Raw genomic sequence first — 20,526 nt, 5'->3', positions numbered from 1 at the left:
GTAGCAGGGATCAAAAAATTTCACGACTATTTGTTTGGCCAAACTTTTGAACTTATCACGGACCATCAGCCACTATTGGGACTTTTGGCTGGTGACAAGCCGACCCCAGCAGCTCTCTCTCCCCGGATGACCAGATGGTCTATTTTCCTGGCTGCTTACTCATACAGACTACTCCACCAACCGGGCCGAACCCTGGGCCATGCTGACGCCCTCAGCCGATGCCCCTTGCCCGATCTATTAGAGAATCCGACTCCGGAAGCCCCTGTATTACTGATTGATGTTGTGTCCCTGGGGCCCCTGTCCTCTGGCGAGGTGGCAAGGGCTTCTGCCAAGGACTCTGTTTTACGTACTGTGATGGGCTGGGTAATGAGGGGTTGGCCTACTAAGGTGGACAGTGGGGATTTTCAATTGTTTTTCAACAAAAAGAATGAATTGTCAATGTTGGGGGGCTGTTTGCTGTGGGGCAACAGGGTGGTTATTCCCTCTCGTTTAAGGCATTGGGTGCTGGAGTTGCTACACGAAGGGCACCCCGGTATAGTTAGAATGAAAAGTCTAGCTCGAAGCTATGTGTGGTGGCCATATCTCGACCAAGACGTCACTGAGTGGGTGGGGAAATGCAGGCTCTGCCAGGAGTCCCGCCCGAATCCCCCTGTAGCTCCCGTTAGAGAATGGGGAAAGCCAAAGGGACCATGGGGGAGGATCCATATCGATTTTGCAGGCCCCTTCCACGGCCAGAATTTTCTCATAATCGTAGATGCATTTTCAAAGGGGCTAGAAATTGTTTTGATGCCCTCAACTACTTCTGAGGCCGTAATTAAAGTCCTCAGGAAACTTTTTGCAACTCACAGATTGCCAGACACCCTGGTCTCTGATAACGGGCCCCAATTCACAGCAACCCAATTCGAAGGCTATCTGGCTGAGCTAGGCATACGACACGCATTATCTGCCCCTTTTCATCCGGCTTCGAATGGCCTTGCAGAGAGATTTGTATGAACGGCCAAGGAAGCACTGTCCCGGCTCGATGCAGGAGACTGGCAGGCCAGGATAGAGCAGTTCTTAGCGGTACAACACGCAACCCCGTGCGCTTCCACAGGGCGCAGCCCAGCAGAGCTGTTAATGGGCCGTAAACTCAGGTGCATTCTTGATCGCTTACACCCAAACTACTCCACAGACAATTACAAGGGGGAAGAGGGAGGTTTAAGACAATTCCAAATCGGATCCCCGGTATTCGTTAGAAATTATGCCAATGGCCCACTGTGGATCAAGGGAATTATTGTAGGAATCACCGGTCCAAAATCATACACAGTGGATGTAGGGCAAGGTAAAATTTGGAGAAGGCACATAGATCAATTGCGTAAACGTTTGCATTGTGAAGCTTGTGAAAACCACAACATGGTAAAACCTAACTTCCAAAGTTTCCCTGAAACAGCTATCTCAAGCCCGAGTAAGCCGGAATACTTATCGGGCAAGCCTGAGTTCCAGCACCGCCCCAGCGAGTCGACACTCCCAGCTGGGGATGGCCATACCTCTGGAGAAATCCAGAAGGTTCCAAGGGCGGAGACAGGAGAGACAGGAGGTCCTTCTGACCGGCTCGACGCCTCGCCAACAACTGAACTGCACAGGTCCACCAGGGTAAAGTCACACCCTGGTCACCTGCGCGATTTTGTATGTAAATATGTAAATAGATAGGATAAGTGCCTTCTGGGAGTGGAGGGGTGTTATGTATGTATCTATTTTGTGTGGGAAATTCAAATGCACTGTTACTTGTGATTGGTTAACGGCTGTCCCTGAACAGTATATAAAGAGGGCTGTTGCCTGTGTGCCTTTGCTGAAGTCTCACCCTGAATTAAAGAACTGTTGTCACTAGCTTGCTTGTGCCTCTCATTATTCCCGCGCTACAACAGATTCCAAAAGAAGATTCAGATTTAATGCAGATAAAAAACCATAGGCCCATATCTTTACTGAATGCTGACTATAAAATGTATGCTTCAATAATGGCAGAGAGATTTAAAAGGTTTCTAAATGAATTTATACATCCAGATCAAAATAGTTTCTTGCCTAAGAGACAGATTAAAAACAATATGAGAATGATTTTAAATACATTGGAATATTATGAAGCACATCCTGGAAAACAAATGGCGTTGATGTTCTTAGATGCACAGAAAGCATTTGACAACATGAATTGGCAATTTATGCTATCACAACTAAAATTTATAGACTTTGGTGAGAGATTTATAAAGGCAATATACAATAAACAAATGGCAAAGATGATGGTAAATGGAGATACGACAGAAAATTTTAATCTAAAAAAAGCACAAGGCAAGGATGTCCACTATCTCCTTTACTATTTATATTGATATTGGAAGTGTTAAATAGAAATATTAGACAAAATATAGAAATAAAAGGTATGGAAATAAAAGAGGAACAACATAAAATACAAGCATTCACAGATGATTTGGTTTTTATCTTGGAAGACCCACAAGAAAATGGACTTAAATTAATTAGGAAAATAGAAGAATATGGTGAAGTTGTGGAACTGAAAATAAAAAAAAAAAAAACCAAAATAATAGTTAAAAATGTTACAGACATACAGAAAAAAGAACTATGGAAAATAGGTATACAGATAGTCAAGAAAGTTAAATATTTAGGAATTCAATTAACAGCAAGATGTGTAATGATTAAAGAAGATAATTATTATATATTGGCACAAGTTAAAATGGATTTGGAGAAGTAGAAAAATCTACAATTATCATTGATAGGAAGAGTAGCCACTATAAAAATGAATATCTTGCCAAAATTATTATATTTATTTCAAACAATACCAATAAAACTGGAAAAAATATTTTGAAGAATTAAATAAATCAATATTAAAATATATTTGGCAAGGAAAAAAAGCAAGAATAAGTTTGAAAATGTTGCAAGATTCTAAAAATAGAGGTGGTTTTGGGCTACCAGATTGGGAATTGTACCACCAGGCTTCAATAATTACTTGGGTAAAAGAATGGATTGGCTTGAGGAACAAAAGATTATTGACCTTGGAGGGACATGTTCTTGAATTAGGTTGCATGCTTTTTTATTATATGGAAGAAACAAAATACATAGCTATTTCCAAAGACATTATGTTAGGAATGCATTACTATTAGTATGGGAGAAAATTAAAGTTTCTCCCTTTAATTATTTAAAAATACCAGTCTGGCTCTCCACAATGGAGACACTGATTTACCCATCTCAAAGTGTTGGAAATGTCATCAGACACCTGGTTCATACCAGTGGTGAAATGTAAAATTTGTTATTACTGGTTTTGTGGATGTGGCTTGGTGGTGGGGTAATGTGACTGGGTGGGTGTGGCCAACTTTTTTTTTTTTTTTACTGTTAAAACCATTTTTTCTACAACCTCTTCAGCTGAAGTGGTTGTAAAAAAAATGCTTTTAAAAACCTCTGACGATCAGGCAACTCAGCTGGGCATGGTGGGGGCAGGGATTTTTGCTACCAGTTCTCCGAACCACCCGCTGCCATTGCTACCGGATCAGGCGATCTGGTCTAAACCGGGAACATTTCACCTCTGGTTCATATTATCATATGTGGTGGACTTGTCAAAAAGCAAAAAAATATTAGACAAAAATACATACATGGCTGGAAAAAATGATAAAACAACATATAGATTTGAAACCAGAGACATTTTTGTTGGGCATTTTACCAGAGAAGTATAACAAAGGGAATGTATATTTGATTTTATATGTATTGACTGCAGCGAGAATAGAATTTGCACAACAATGGAAAAGTGAAGAGATCCCAACAGATGATCATGTGATTAGAAAAATATTAGAATGTGCAGAAATGGATAAGCTAACACTTACAATTAAGGAAAAGAAAAAAACTGAATACTTTTTGACTTGGGACTTATTTTATCAATGGCTAGCTAACAAAAATAGAAGTTAGAAACAGGGAAATATATGGAAGGATCAGTGTTATAAAGAAGATATGTTAACTTGTTATTATTATTATTAAACAAATAATAATAATAATAATAATAATAATAATAATAATAATAATAATAATAATAATAATATAATTGATATTAATGCAAGGAATATTGCTGTGAACACTTTGATTATTATTTCTTAAAATGATTTGTACCCAGACAACACAGTGTTGAATTGAAATTGGAATTTTTGTATTAAAAAAAATGAAAACTTTTTTTTAAAAAACATCCTCCATATCTTGGGTAATAGCATGATCATATATATATTTTCCAAACAGACCTGAGCATCAACCTTCAAAGAAGTGACATTGTTTGCAGCAAATCTTCCCTTCCTTTTCTTTTTTCTTTTTAACCTCTTCACACATTCTAGGGGCAATTTCAGAAAGGGTTTGGTTCAAAATGTGAAATTGGAAAATATTGTGTGCTTAGATGCTTTACGAACTCTCCAGAAAGGGAAGCAAACAACTTTGGGGCATACTGAAGGCTTCTGCTTTGCTGAGCTTGTTGGACAGAAAAACAACAGAGAAGTTGGAAACATGGCATCCTAAAAAACACAGGCTTTCCTGAGATAGGGTAACAAAAGTGAAGCCCTGCCAAAAAAGAAACTCTGTGGGATTTCAGAAAGGTACTTTTCCTTCATAAAAGAAAAGAAACAAAGCATCAAAGGAGGGTAAACAAAGCAAAAGTTCCAGGACAGCTACCCTGATCAAAAGGCAGGCAACTCCAACATACACACCGCTCCCTGAATCTTGGTTTCTGATTTGAGAACCCAAAGGATTGCTAAAATACACATCCTACCACCAAAGTGCTCACCAACGGTAAAGCTGTAGCCATCAATGCTGAAAATGGCACTCCTGCATTTTTTAAATCCTTCTTTTCGGTTGCTGGGTTCTGTCATGATGAAATTGCCGGCAAACCTTCAAGCAGCAGCAGCAGCCCCTTCCACTTCTAACAGCAGCAATCTCCCTTTGTGGGATATGAGCTTTTCTGAGCCAGCAATTTGCTGCCTTTGAATCTCTCCTGTTGCAAGCCTCACTAGTGACTTCACACCATCTCCTAATGTACAGCACTGAAGCCAAAAGAGAGTGAGGGAGAGAGACAAGAGAGACACACCCGGCAGCATTCTCCACCCCTAAGACTGTCACTTGGTATCTACTTGGAGATGCCGACTGGAGATGTTAGAATCCCAAACCTAACAGCAATTAATGTGATGCTACTGAGCTAAACAAATTGGCAATTTAGGCTACCAATGCTTGCAAGCAGGAGTTCCAACTATAATACTGGAATATTCAGTGCTGCCAAGATAGATTTTATCCCAAACTTCTTTCCTTCCTGAGCAACACTGAAATGTCCCGGTTTCCTCCTTTGTACAGCATCAGTTGTAGTCACTGTTAATAGAAGATGAGAGATTCAGCCCATGGCCCCTATTATGGGGGGGAGGGGGAGTGCCTCAGGGTACGTTTTTTTCTTGCCTTCTATTTGACATTTACATGAAGCTGCTGGGTGAGGTGCACTTGCAATCTTCCTTGCCATCTTCCCCATTTACTTTTTGGGAAGCAAGCAGAGAAGATTGCAAATGGTGATCCTTTGATTGCAAGGCACTTGGTTCTGTAAATGGTCATCAATGTGAACAGGATGCCAAGTGTCCAAAATGTGGTCCTGTGGCCAGGGTGGTACAACATGCCCAGAAATAATTTACAGGCTGGAAAGCACCCATTTCAAGGTCCTTGTGACTGTGGTCTCTAACTGTGAGAAGAGCTTCCAAATGTGGCCATCACCCTTTGAAGAGGAAAGGCTTACAAAGTATTCTATGCAATACATTCTACGCAATCCTTAAACATCCAGGAATTGTCATGTTGTGGGACAGTAATGAATCCCCAAATATATAAAGGAACAATATTTCTGTTCCATTTCCACCAAGGAACCTGTGGTAATTCTCTCTACCCATCTAGATAAAATATATCCTTGGAATAATTACTGTTATATACCATATAAGGAAGTAAGGAAGTGAGCTGCAAGCTTCACTCAGGTCCTCCAAATAGGCAGGAAAATACTTGAATCTCATTGGCTAAGCCATCTGGCAGCCCTCTATAAAAGACAAGAAGGTTGTTGGGTTCTACTGATCTACTATTAAAGGGCTGTTGTTACTGAAGAACTGTGTCTGTCTCTTCTATCACCGAATCCAACACTGGCAACGAAGGTGGGATCAGAAGAAGCAGGACAAGTAGACCAGAGTCCCAGCGGACCAGAAGCGCGACCGGCATTACTCGCTGCCTGCAGAATCAATGTCTGCCAGCATGATGACTGCATACACACTGCCTGCTTCATTCAACCCAGCGCTTGACAATTGGGATTCCTATATGAATTGCTTTGAGTGCTTCAAGGAGGCAAATGACCTCCTGGGTCTGTCCGACAACTGAAAGCAAGCACTTTTCCTTAGCTACTGCAGAATGGACGTGATTGACACGGCAAAGGCACTCGTCAAACCAGTCATGGTTCAAGCGGTACCGTGGGCCACACTACAAAACATGCTATGAGCTCATTATGCTCCAGTGCAGTTGAAATTCGTACAAAGGTGTGAATTCTACCACAGACTGCAGGAAGAAGGGGAATCAGTGAACCACTATGTAGTAGCACTCAGAAAAGCTGCCGCATATTGCAAGTTCCGAAAGCTGGAGGATGTGGAACAACTCATCAGTGGACTAAGGGATGTTAGTTTACAATAGCGGTTGTTAGCCAAGCTGGCCCTCAATCTACAAATGGCCTTAGACAAGGCCAGAGCAGCAGAAAACTCGCAAAAGTCAGCTGCAGCCCTGCAAAGAGTGGGAAACGTGCCGACTTCGCACCCAAATGCCGCAGTGCATCAGGAGAGCACCGAGCTAATCGAGTATTTGGGAGATGAAGATGACATCTACCAACTCCAAGACGAAAAGGAAAAAGCATACCACAATGCAGATAGGAGACAACCCCTGTGTGCAGGATGCGGAGGGCCCCTTTCCAGAGCAGCACATAGATTTAAAGACACTGTATGCCAGAGGTGTGACCCAGTGGTGAAATGTAAAATTTGTTACTACTAGTTCTGTGGGCATGGCTTGGTGTGTGTGGGGGTGTAATATGACTGAGTAGGCATGGCCAACTTTTTTTTTTTTTACTTTTAAAACCATTTTTTTTACAACCTCTTCGGCTGACTTTTCTACAATGATCCCAGCTGACTTGCCTGATTGACAGAGGCTTTCTCTTTTTTTTTTAAAGCCTCTGATGATCCCAGCTAACTTGCCTGATCGGCAGAGGCTTTTTTTTTGTTTTAAAAACATTTTTTCTATAACTTCTTCGGCCAAAGAGGTTGTAGAAAAAATGCTTTTAAAAGCCTCTGATGATCCCAGCTGAGCCGCGCGATCATCAGAGGTTTTTTTTTTTTACTTTTAAAAGCATTTTTTCAGCCAAAGAGGTTGTAGAAAAAATGCTTGTAAAATTTTTTTTAAAAGCCTCTGATGATTGCGTGGCTCAGCTGGGATCATCAGAGGCTACCGGTTCTCTGAACCACCTGCCTCCATCGCTACTGGATCAGGCGATCCGGTCCGAACGGGGAGCATTTCACCCCTGGTGTGACGGTAAGGGGCACCTGGCCAGAGTCTGCCATGCAAGCATACCGTCAGCATTCAGGGCTAAACCGCAACCTGCTGCTACCGAAACAGTAGAGAAGAGGAGACCACGACCATGGAAGCCCAAGCAGAAGAAAAGATATCCTGTGGCTAACAGAGAGGCGTACCAGACCAACATAAGACAAACCAGATCGACAGCAAAAAAGATCCATGTTACTGTCCTGATCAAGGGGACAGAGTGTGAGATAGAAATAGATTCAGGGTCATCTCTGACTATTGTTGCTTGGGACACTGAAAAAGACAATTCCGGCCTTGAAAAAGAAGGACTTGAGGTCCCAATGAATACAACTAAAAGACTATCAGGAAAACCATATCTCCGTAATAGGCAGCGGAAAGTTCTGAGTGCAATTTAGGGGTTTCGCAGGCCCCTTACAGATCACCATGGTTGAAGGAGCATTGCCAAGCCTGCTCGGCTTGTACTGGTTCAAGGCCCTGGGCATGGGAGTAACAGGAATCAACACCATTTCAGATAACGGTGCCGATGACCTCATCAAGGAGTTCAAAGACATCTTCAGCAACGTCCTAGGCAAGTACAAGGGAACACCTATTTCCTTCAGCCTAGATCCCAAGGTGGCCCCAATTAGGCCCCAATTAGGATTAAACCGAGAAGGGTACCCCTTGCAATTAGGCCTAAAACTGATAAGGAACTAGATAAGTTAATTGCTCAGGGAATCCTTGAGCCAGTGGATCATGCCCATTGGGAAACACCAATAGTCACACCAGTCAAAACTGACGGTTCAGTCCGCAACTGCACAGACTACAAGTGTACAATCAATAAGGCCTTGCAGCACAGTGCCTATCCTGTTCCCATTGTTCACCACATACTGCACTCATTGGGGACTGGAACCATGTTTGCAAAACTGGATCTCACACAAGCATACCAGCAGTTGCCAAAGCACAAACTATTGTCACCCACAGGGGCACATTTAAATGCTGCCACTTGCAATTCGGTGTCAGCGTGGCACCAGGACTGTTCAAAAGTCTCATGGAACAGATTTTGCAGGGCATCCCTGGAGTGGTGCTCTATTTTGATGACGTCCTGGTGTCCACTATGGATAAACCAACCCTATTCGCCTGAATCCTAACCAGATTCAGGAAGGCGGGGCTTAAAGTTAAGCATGAAAAGTGCCAGATTGCTGTGCCCAGGGCGGAGTTCCTGCATTACATGATCGACAGCTCAGGGATTCACCCAACCAAATCCAAAATTGCCGCCATTAGGGATGCCCCCACCCCACAAAATAAGCGGGAGCTGCAAGCCTTTCTAGGGTTGCTGAATTTTTGCAGCATATTTTTGAGGCATAAGGCCATTGTTGCCAAACCCTTACATTGGCTGCTGGGAAAGAAGGCTTCCTGGGTATGGGGCCGGGCCGAGGTGGCTGTTTTCACTGCCATAAAGAACCTACTGACTTCTGACAGCATATTGGTGCATTACAGTGACTCCCTGCCCCTAATTTTGACTTGCAATGCTTCATCTTTCAGGGTTGGGGCTGTCCTCAGCCACCAGCTTCCTAATGGCCAGGAGGCTCCTCTTGCTTTCTATTTTCTCACATCGTCTGCCACCGAGCGAAATTACAGCCAGCTGGACAGACAAGCGCTGGCTGCTGTCGCTGGGGTCCGGCGGTTCCATGACTATTTGTATGGCAAACATTTCAACCTCGTAATGGACCATAAGCCCCTGCTGGGTTTGTTGGCTGGCGATTGCCTGACTCCAAACATACTACCTCCCCGGATGGTGCGCTGGTCGCTGTTTCTCGCTGCCTACAGCTACCGGCTTGTCTACCATCCCAGAAAATCCCTGGGGCATGCAGATGCCCTTAGCCATTGCCCCCTGCCTGCCTTGGTTGAGGACCCTGCACCAGTCTGCCGGGTCCTCCTGCTTGAGGACATTGCTACGGGTCCCGTCACCGCAGCTGAAATTGCTCATCTTACTGCTAAGGACTCTGAACTATTGCAAATTTTAAACTATGTGCGGAGGGGCTGGCTTGGCAAACCATTGTCGGAATCAGCACAGCCTTATTTTTGTGCCAAAATGAATTGTCTGTGCTTATTATGGGTGCTTATTATGGGGGGAAAGGGTGGTCATACTTGCCAAGCTAAGAAAGGAGGTGTTAGAAATTTTGCATGCTGGGCATCCTGATATAGTCAGGATGAAAGCCCTGGCCAAGAGTTATCAGCATTTTGAATTGTATTCAGTAAAGATACACTGGACATAAGCATATCCGTAAGTCACTATACTATTTTCAATATCCATTCCAGGTTCTCTTTTCAGATTTCTATTAATTCTTCATACCAGTTTGTAAAGGCCAATATTGTACCTTTTTGGTTTAATCTTTTTCTATAAATTCAATTTTGCTGAATCTGCTAAATGATTATACTGATAGACATATGACTTGCACTTTCTACTCATTATGTTTCATGGTTTTAATTTGGTTTTAATTGGATTTTCTATTAATATATTGCATGTACTGCTACTCAGAGTCATGAATGTGAGATAAGTGTCTCTACAAATGAAATAACCACTAATAGCCCTTAGTTTCCTGATTTTTTGAGCACAATAAAAGCTCTAAATCTGCAAAGAATAGGGTTATATTAAACTATTAAACTATGGCTATTACTCTGCTTCTCCGGCTCTCATTGAAAAAAAATCCTCATTAAATGGCTTTTTAAGTCACCTAAAGAGTGAATTTGCTGCCTCATTAAAAAAGAAAAAGGGGAACCCTAGAAATTAACATAACTCAGAATCTGTAATGAATACTATAAATCAGCAGCCCTCAACCTTTGGTCTGCGGACCAGAGGGGGTGTGGTTTTGTGTGCTGCCTGCATCCTGCAGATGGGGCTTTGCTGGAATGCTACAGACCAATATCGGTCCATGGACCGGGGGTTGGGGACCCCTGCCCTAAATCGTATTTCCCATCCAATACTGTAGCAATTTCTCCTCTTCTTGCAAAATCACTCCAAAACAAATGAAAGTTGGTTATCTCAGTAATGTTTTTCAATGGACATTCCTTAAACTCTGTTCTTATCTCTTAAACAATTTGCCATTAGCCCTTGGTTATTCTTCAGCACCTGGTGGTGCTTCCTGAAAATAGCTCGCTAAACATATTTGAATCTTTGTGTGGGAAAATAATGTGGCATGATGCCAGATAGTGCCTGCAATAATGCATTGGATTCATGCCCAACAGAAATAAGAGGGCAATTTAGTTCTCAATTCAGTCATTGAGCTGAACTTTATAAAATTGAATATTACAGTGTGTAGTACTATAGTTACTAAGTTTTTGGACTGACATTGGGGAGATCTAACTTCAAAGTTATCAACCACAAACATTTACAGTACTTGCTGACTTTGCACCAGTTCCTCTTCCTCCTCCCAATCTTCCTCTCAGAGTTATTATGAGGGAAAGTGGGAGGAGGGAATGCTATGTAAACATGTTGCGCATTAATAAATGAAAGGCAAGATCTAATAACTAAAGAGCCAACAAGAGAAGAAATAAAGTTTATATTATGACATAATGTTAGACAATGATGGTGGCAGCATATATGATTCCAGCATTCTGAACAGCAATGCCTCCATGAATCCAAGTGACTGAGGGGCAACAGAAGAGAATTATTGTCTTTAATGTCCTTACCCACACATCCTGCCCCAAACATCAGATCAATCCTACATGGAAACAAAGATTTGGACAGATAAACTTTTGGCTTAATCACACATGTCTTGAAGACTTGTCTCTTGCACATCCAATCTGGATGATGCAAAACAGCCTAACCACCCAGATGAATCCTGGATTCTTCCAGTTGTCATAACAAATCATCTGCAATGCATGGTGATTTTCATTGTGAATGATAGCTCAACATCTTTGTTTGGATCAAAATATCACATTCCTGTCCATAACAATAGCAGCCAATCCTTATAGGACACAATATTTTCATTCCCCTTCAGTATGTGTGTGTGTGGGGGGGGGGGGTTGTACAACTAATATGCAAACAACTTTCTATATGTGCAACACTCTTGTGCAGAAGTATAGGATATTTCTTTCTGTTAATCTTAGGCTTTACTTTATGAACAAATTAAATCCCTGATTCACAGTAAACTCTTTAAATGTATGAAAAGAAAAATATCTATCCCAGAATTTTAAAAAGGGATGTGACCATTAAATGTTGGCTTTAATTAATGGGGAGGGGTTCAAATTCTACTCAACAAGAGGTATTATAATTTAAGTAAGATCAAATTACAATTCTCATTCCAAAATACCTCTCTGCATTTGAGACTTATCCGAAAGTCTCTCAAATGCAGTGAGTACAATGTGAAAGTCAGTACAATGTTATGGGGAAATTGAAGCATTCCAGTGTTGAACTTATTACCTACTGGGAGAAAAACTAAGCTTGTCATTTAATTAAAAGAGAAATTGCTAAGGCCAAGTTTCAATAGAGTTCTCTCTGTGAAGACCAGTGGTGGGCTGTTGCCGGTTCAGACCAGTTCAGGCGAACCAATAGTTCTGATGATCAACTGGCCCATCCACCCACCCCCGCCCTATCCTGCTCTATATTTCCTTCTTTCTGGCTCAGCTGATTCACGTGGCACAGCTAATTTCCGTACCTCCACTGTTCTTACTGGGACTGCCTCAGAAGGTAAGCAGCTGAGCTTCAAATTGCTGTATGAATGCTGCACACAAGCGTGTTAGGCATGCATGCTCACAGAACCGGTTGTTAAACGCCCACCACTGGTAAAGACCTCCTAGCAGGGGTGAAATGCTCCCAGTTCAGACTGGATCGCCCGATCTGGTAGGGATGGTGGCGGGTGGTTCGGAGAACCGGTAGCAAAAATCCCTGCCCCACCCATGCCCAGCTGAGCCACGCAATCATCAGAGGGTTTTTTTTATTTTTAAAAGCATTTTTTCTATAACTTTTCTATAACTATTCAGGTTGTAGAAAAAATGCTTTTAAAAGCCTCTGACGATCCCAGCTGAGTTGCCTGATCAGCAAAGGCTTTTAAAAGCCACCAAGCCATGCCCACAGAACTGGGAGTAACAAATTTTACATTTCACCACTGCCTCCTAGTATCAGACAAGGGGTGGTGGTGGTTGTTAGGGAAGACAATGCAGGGAAGCTGTTAAGAAAGTGAGAAGCCAGTAAAAGGCTGGAAGACAGCAAATAAGCTGGTAAGGATCAGATGGGAGTTTGAGTTAGAAAGAAAGGCAGAGAGAAGGACAGAATGCAGGAAGACCCAAGATATGAAGATGTGGGCTCACAGAAAAAGAAGGTGAAAGGAGATACAGGAAGGAAGAGCAGCTTTTGGAAAAACATGGCATGGATCAGGTTGGAACTGTTAGGAAGAGAGAAGAGGGGGAAAATGCCATGAGAGGGAATCAAGGATCTTTTCAGGGCCTCTTCTTCCATTAGGCTGTATGCAGGTTTGTACTCTTATTCTATTTGGCTATCTGAAGAACTTGGAACTGTTAATCATCAGCAACTGGATGGCACACTACAGACTGCAAAATGAGCAGCATATAAATTTAACAAATAAATACTGAGCAGGCCCAATGTACAGAGGCACAGTCTTTCCCACTAAGCATAGATCTATTGACATTCCATATACCGTACATATTCCTAAATTTACAGTATATTATTAACATATATAAATTGCATGCAATTTGGTTTGGAGTAAAGTAGATCATTCCAATCATATGCTAAATTTATACCTCTGATATTATTAGGTAATAATGATCAGACAATGACTTTGAGCATTCACATATTATTTTTATCGTATCTATTGATACAGCATTTAATGAGCTTGAATCTTTAATTTTCTGTGTATTTATGCATTAGTGAAACATTTTGAAGAACCAGTAGCAAGTATAATTTAATAAATTGTGCTACTTCTCTACAAAAATTTAATCCTGTAATCTTCTTGATTCAGACATATGTTTCCAGGTCTCTAATGTGTCTTCAACCACCATTAAAATTCATTTCCCAAATATAAATTGAGAAAGTAATTCTAAAAAGGGATAAACTAGGATCTCTAGTTTATTGTAATTATGCAATGATACTTTCCAGAAAGCTAACATGATAATAATTTTCAAATTGCTTTTGATATTTGTGCTCTCTACATCTGATCAAATCAATGAATCTTTTTTCTCTAGAAATATACCATCTGGATGTTCAAATGACTTAATCACTTAAACATTCAACTTCAGTCATTTTTTGTTTTTTATTTTTACAAGTTTTTTATTTTTTTATAAAAATGTCAAATCAATGTGTGAACAGTGTAGCATCTGGGCCACACTGTCCCCCCGCCCCCCCAATCAGTGGTGGGATTCAGCCAGTTTGCACCATCTCTGGAGAACCGGTTGTTAACTTTCTGAGCAGTTTGGCAAACTGGTTGTTGGAAGAAATCATTAGGGCAGAGAACCGGTTGTTAAATTACTTGAATCTCACCACTGATTCCAATACAAACAAAATGGATCAAATTAAGAATTATTAGTACATTCTTCAGTCATTTTTAAAGAATAAAATAGCTTGAAGTCAATGCAATAATTTTGCTAAAGCAGTTCAACTGTTTGTTTGTTTTTAATTTCTCCCAAAGCTGACCATTTTACTCTTGCCAACTATTAATCAAGCATTCTCCAAAATCCTGGGAAATTTTCAATGCTTGTGTCTTTTCAGATTTTTCACATTGTTTTCCCTTTGGGGAGAGACAAGAGAGGAAAATGTTATTAGAAAAAAGTGAAGAAAATGGACTGAATTCAAACCAAATCATTTCTTTCCACTACTGACTTGAATTGTCAGTAGTATTGTTGTCAAATTGAATAGTGCATGAATTTATGATGGATTAAAATCAGCCATCCTGCCAAATGAACACAGACATTTTTTTCATAGCTGTATTGTAAAGCATTAGACTTGGATCAAAAAAATATGGGCTTCAGATGATTAATTCAATTGAATGTAGGCTCTCCTCAGGCAAAGTTCAGTGCCCTGTCTGCTTGTAAAATAGAACAACAATCTTTTTCACTAGGGTATATTCAGTGTAATATTTTCCAACAACAGAAAACTATTCCCCTTGGTTCTTTTGCTTTGCCCACAGGAAGAAAAGAATGTAATTCTTTGGAGTAAGTGAAATGGAATCACACTCTAGAAAACTAACACCTTGATTTATCTCATAAATTAGAAGATGAAAAAGCAAATACAAGAAGCTATGATTTATAAGTCCATCTAGTTTTTCATTAACTCTGACAGGCACAATATCTGTGTGACTAGTTTCGAGGATCAGACTCAATAAGAAGCATAGACTCGTTATTCAATTAAAGCAAAGGTCTTTATTAACTGACATGTCTTCTTCTATTCTCAGGTTACTTCTGGAAGAGCACAGGATCAGAGTGGAATGCCCCTTTTATACTGAAGGGGCGGGACCAAAGGTAAGGAGTGGTTTGAGGAGAAAGTGGGAGGAGGGAGTGTATGTATTAATCCTTATTGATCCATTGTATGAGGCATCTACTTATACGACAAATCCCCCTCTAGATGCCGAATATGTGAGGGTTACATTATCTCTTGTCTAAAAATTTACATGTGAACGCACAACTTGGGCACTAAATAAGCATGTTGCTTATTTGGCAAAGGTTTCGTCAAAATGTCTGCTATTTGTTCTTTTGTGTCACAATGTACCACCTTAATGAATTCTGTTTTTGATAACTGTCTCACATGTTTATACTTTATGTCTATGTGGCTAGATCTTTGTCTTATGGCTTCTGCCTTGGAGATTTCAATTGCGGCTTTATTATCTTCGTGTATGATTATGGGTTGCGATGGTCTTGACCAAATACTGGTGAGCAGGTCCTCAAACCAAATGAGATTATTGGCAGCCTTTGAAAGACATATATATTCTGCTTCTATAGTTGAAGTTGCAACTAAGTTTTGTTTTCCTGTATACCAGGACTTCCATTAATAAAGAATATATACCCCAACGTACTCTTCCTGCTTCTTACATCTCCAGCCCAATCGGCATCTGCATAACATGTGAGCGTGACTTCGTTAAGTTTGTTTGGTTCTAAATATAAGCAAGTGTCAGAACTGTATTTCAGATATCTTAGTACCCTTTTTTACAGCTTCCCAGTGATATACGGTTGGTTTACCCACGTGTCTTGACAATAAAGTTTAAAGGTAAAGCTATGTCAGGTCTAGTCCAATTTGCTATATATAGGAGAGATCCAATAGTAGATCTGTAGAGTGAATTGTCTTTGAATTCGGGTGACAGGTTATGCATATTTTTTTAAAAGTCTGGTTGCATGGGAATGTCACATTGTTTGGCATCAGACATATTGCACTTGTGTAACAGTTCTATAATTTTTTTTTTGTGAAAGACAGAATCCTTTTGGGGTTCGGGTGATTTGTATCCCTAAGTATTTATTTATTTTCCCTAATGATTTCAATGAGAATTGCTTTTCTAATTTGCTGGCAAAGGCATCTCGTTTTTCTTTGTGTTTTCCAATGTATAAAATGTCATCCACGTATATCAGCACATATCAGTCTGCTGGAGTCGCTGTAAAACCTATTGATTCGAGTACTTTAACTAGACATTCATACCAGCATTTTCCCGACTGTTTTAAACCGTATAAGCTTTTATTAAGTAGCCATGTGTCACCTTCGTTCCTATCCTTACTAGGTGGTGCCCTTACGTAAATTTCTTTGTCTAGATTTGCATGTAAGTATGCTGTTTGGATGTCATATTGGTATACTTCTAGGTTTAGTACTGAAGCCATTACTAATGCAGTCTTAACGCTTTCTGCTCTTACTGTTGGTGAATATGTATCAGTATAATCTTCAGGATACCTTTGAGCGAATCCTTGCGCTATCAATCGTGCTTGTACAAAGTTTTGCCTCCCTCTAAATTTTTGATTTTGAAAATCCATCTAGTTCCTATTGTGGTTTTATCTTTTGATACTATGGCGGGGATGAATACATTTAGCTCTTTAAGGCTTTCCATTTCCTTTGACATAGCTAACTCCCATTTTAATCTTTCTTCAGGAGAAAGTTTCATTACTTCTCCGTATGAATTTGGTGTAATTGGGTTGGAATGTACATGCATTATGTAATTTTCAAATCTCTTGGGTAATTGATTTCTATTAGCCCTGACTGGTCTACTTGGTGTGGAGTTATTGTCATGTAGATATTTTGCTTCCTTTTGTGTGAGTGAATCTATTCTAATTTTTGGGCATTCGCCCTTCCATTCTTTAGTAGTGTTTCTTAGCTGTGTATCCTTAGATTCCCTTTCTTTGGTGATGTTCTGCATGTCCTGCCTTTCATGATCTTGTGTGTTGTATCTTAGTGCTTGTCTAGGATGTATCTCATTAAGGTGTATTTTAGACCAGTTTGTTTGTTCATGGAACATGGCTGTTCTGGATATTACAAATCTGTTATTACTGTCTATGAATCTGTACCCGTTGGTACCTGGTTCATAGCCCATGAACCTTAGTCTTTTAGATATTTTATCCCCCTTGTGTCTTAACTGTTTCAGAATGTGAACGTCCGCAGTGACTCCGAAGACATGTAGGTGTGCTATTTTTGGCTTCTTGTTATACATTAGCTCATAGGGTGTTTTATCTACAACGCTGGACCAGGTTCTATTGAGTGTGTAATTGGAGTATACTAAAGCCTCAGACCAGAAGTGTTTACCTAATCCTGCATCTTCCAGGGCGCATTTTATCATGGTTTGCAGTGTGGAATTTCGTCATTCTACGGCGCCATTTTGAAAGGCTGAGAACGGACAGGAAGTGAAGTGTAGCACGCCCTTAGATCTAAGCCAGCAGGTGAATTCCCCTGACAAAAATTCTTATCCCCTATCAGTCATTATTTGTTTCAATTGTATGTTATGTTTGGTTTCTATTCGCTTGTAGAATTCCTTGAATTTTTGAAAGGCTTCGCTTTTATGTCTTAATGTATATACGAAGCCGTAGCAACTATAGTCATCTACGATGGTGAGAAAAAATCTTTTTTTTATATTTTATAGACGGTTTCAGGTGTCCTACAAAATCCATGTGCACTAGGTTGAATATGTGAGTGGTGGTTTGTGATGCTTTCTTTGGCCTAGGCTTAGTTTTTAACTTTGAGCATTTGCATACCGAGCATTCAAGATAGTTTTCACAATCTTTTATTTTAACATCTTCAGCAAAGTTACTCATTTTCTGAACCACAGGGAAGCTGGCATGTCCTAGTTTTCAATGAAGCATGTGTGCACATTCATTGTGTAGTGGTTTGCCTATCAGTGGTTTTCCTTTATTGATTACGTCTCCCTTAGATGTATCTCTATCATCATCTCCTGTTTCTGTGCTATCTGATTTGATGGCTTCATTATTGTTATTTTCAATGGTGTTGTCTGTCTCTATGCTTGCATTTACCTTAATTGGATAGTGTCTCCCTGTGTATAAGTAGGGTAATCCTTTCTTGATTGTGATTCTATTTATATTCTCTTTGTCCTTATTGAAGAATACCTCTCCTTTGGATTCTTTAGACACCTCAGCTGGATTATCTACAAATATGAGAGAAGTGGCAACGGACTCTAATGCGATGATTCATCAAGTCACAGACAAGCATGGAAATCAATTAGCTGATACACAATTGATAAAAAAGAAATATGAGATACAAAAGCAAAACCAACAAGATCAAGTCATAAAGCAGAATGAAAACCGATCAGTTGATATACAACTTGTAGAAAGGAAACTAGGATGGAGATCAAACCCACAAAAAGAAAAGAAAAAAAGAAATAGGTCTCACAAAAATAAAAATTTCTAAATTAAGCAACAGTGAAGCCAGTTATTTTTAAAAAATGAATGAATATATGAAAAGATAGTTGAGGCGAAGTATTGGTTAACATTATCCTGAGGAGAGTGACAGACCTCTGCAATGCCGTAACTTTGGGATGTGAAAAGAGCCTTAAATTGTTGGATTGGAATTATCTATTTTGGACTTCTTTTTTTTATTGATAAATGTATTATATCTATCTTGAGCTATAAGGCAAGAGAGCTACGTTGGGGCATGCAGAAGATCTGGTTGTTACCCATTATGATGATGGGAATTAATAATCCTGATGAAAGCCACAATTACAGATACTATATGGAATATAATTATAATGTCACTCGGGTGGTTGTTTTCCATTTTTATATATATATATGAGGATATTCATTACTGATGGGGGCAGATGATGACCGAGGATTTTGAACAAACTGTTGCAACCAGGATGCTATGTTACCCTAATATGGATGATGGACTCAACAATCCAGTGGAAAGACATCAAAGAAGATATTATATGGATTATAAATTTAAAGACATTGATTTTTTTTATATATAACGGAATATATTTTTTTTAGCAGGGCAGGCAGTAGATTAAAGATATTAAGAATTGTTGTGCATGGTAATTTCGTAGGAAAGTGGGTGGAAATAGGTTAGTTTACTGATTGTTTAGTTTAAGAAAAGGGATGTTAAAGTGATATATTTAGGGGAGTGGAGGAAATGGATAGAGTTGAACAAATGTTAAATTAAGATTTATGGGGAAGGCTGCTTTGAAATGTTATATATATAAGTATGGGGGAGGAGAAAAAAAGGCAGATTGTTGCTAGATTGGGAGTTATAATAATATTATTATGCTAAATTAGAAGTTATTATATACTGTTATTTTGAAATGTATGGTAAAAGGGGGAAGTAATAATATTAATAATATTAATAATAATATTATTAGCATGTAAGGGTCAGTATTTAGAGGAGGGAGTAAGGGGATGGTAAAATATTATATAATCTGTTATGAATTAGGTTTTTGTTGTGAAGAAGTCATAGGGGGGGATGGGAGGAGGGGGGGTTAGGGAGGAGGGGGGGAGAAAAATGGGGGAAAATTTGTATTTGAAAACTTTTTCAATAAAAAAAAAAAGAATACCTCTCCTTTTGTGAATGTTATTTTTATGTTTGAGTCTTTGCTAAGTTTGAGTGCACTAAGGATGTTGTGTGGTATTTCCGGGACTAGTAACACCCCCTCTATTTTTCCTATTCCAGGCAATATTATGTTACCTTTCCCTATCACTCTTACTTCATTTTGATTCGCTACTTTTATTAGGAATTGTTCTTCTGTGAATGATGATAGAAGTTGTCTGTTACAAGTAGTGTGATTATTGGCCCCAGAATCTATGAGCCATAGATTGTGTTCTCTATCTTGATTGGTTAATTTTGTGAGTTCCTCTACCCTATATAGTGATCCAGATCTGCTGTCCCTGGAGTTGTCCCTGCTTTCTCTCATGTGCCTGGGGTTGGGGGAGTCTCTACGCTTGTATCTTTTTCTTTATGATTGTCTGTATCTCTCTCTAGAGTTTCTGGGGCAATCCCTCTTATAGTGTCTCCTAGATCGATAGATGTAGCATTCATTTGTGTCTTGGTGTCTATCTTGGAAGAATACTTTCTTGGTTGGCCTGTGTTCCCTAGGTGTGTTATTGCGACTCTTTCTTAAATTGTCCTCAGCTATAAGTTTGTTTGAAAGACTTTCTATGGATAGGTGACCTAAGCTAAGAGTATCTAAGTGTGTGATGAAATTGTTCCAAGATGGATCTAGGGAGTTGATTATTACACTCTTCATGGTTTGATCAGATATGACTTCTCCCCTAAGGTGTAACTCAGTTCTTTTGGCATTTAACATCAAAAAGTGTTCACTTATGGATGTTCCTGGCTTAATTCTGGCAGAAAAGAAATCCTTTGAAATTCTGGTTGCTACGCTTTCACTATAAAAAAGCCTAAACATACTTTGTATAATTTCTGACACAGTTAAATAGTGTTTGATGCTATGATAGATGGTAGGTGAGATGCTTGAAATTAACAAATAAAAAGCCCTATGGTGTAAACAGTCTATTTCTAAT

The 20,526-nt window shown here is 39.8% G+C and overlaps 1 protein-coding gene across 3 annotated transcripts in view; it reads right to left on the bottom strand.

Annotated features, from left to right (window-relative positions):
• The window catches only part of PDE1C (phosphodiesterase 1C), a 1,150,117-nt gene that overhangs the window by 964,079 nt on the left and 165,512 nt on the right, over positions 1–20,526 (bottom strand). Inside the window, exon 1 of one of the 3 annotated variants that reach the window (XM_060686092.2) lies at positions 4,796–4,991. The exons of the other annotated variants lie outside the window; for them this stretch is intronic. Coding sequence (XP_060542075.1) covers positions 4,796–4,880 — 85 coding nt within the window. The 5' untranslated portion in view covers positions 4,881–4,991. Of the gene's footprint in view, positions 1–4,795; positions 4,992–20,526 lie in introns of those variants that run through there. 3 annotated transcript variants of the gene reach the window in all.

This window comes from Pantherophis guttatus, chromosome 4, assembly GCF_059756535.1.
Source record: "Pantherophis guttatus breed Tessera chromosome 4, ASM5975653v1, whole genome shotgun sequence".
NCBI lineage: Eukaryota > Metazoa > Chordata > Lepidosauria > Squamata > Colubridae > Pantherophis > Pantherophis guttatus.
This window is presented reverse-complemented; position numbering and strand designations above follow the sequence as displayed.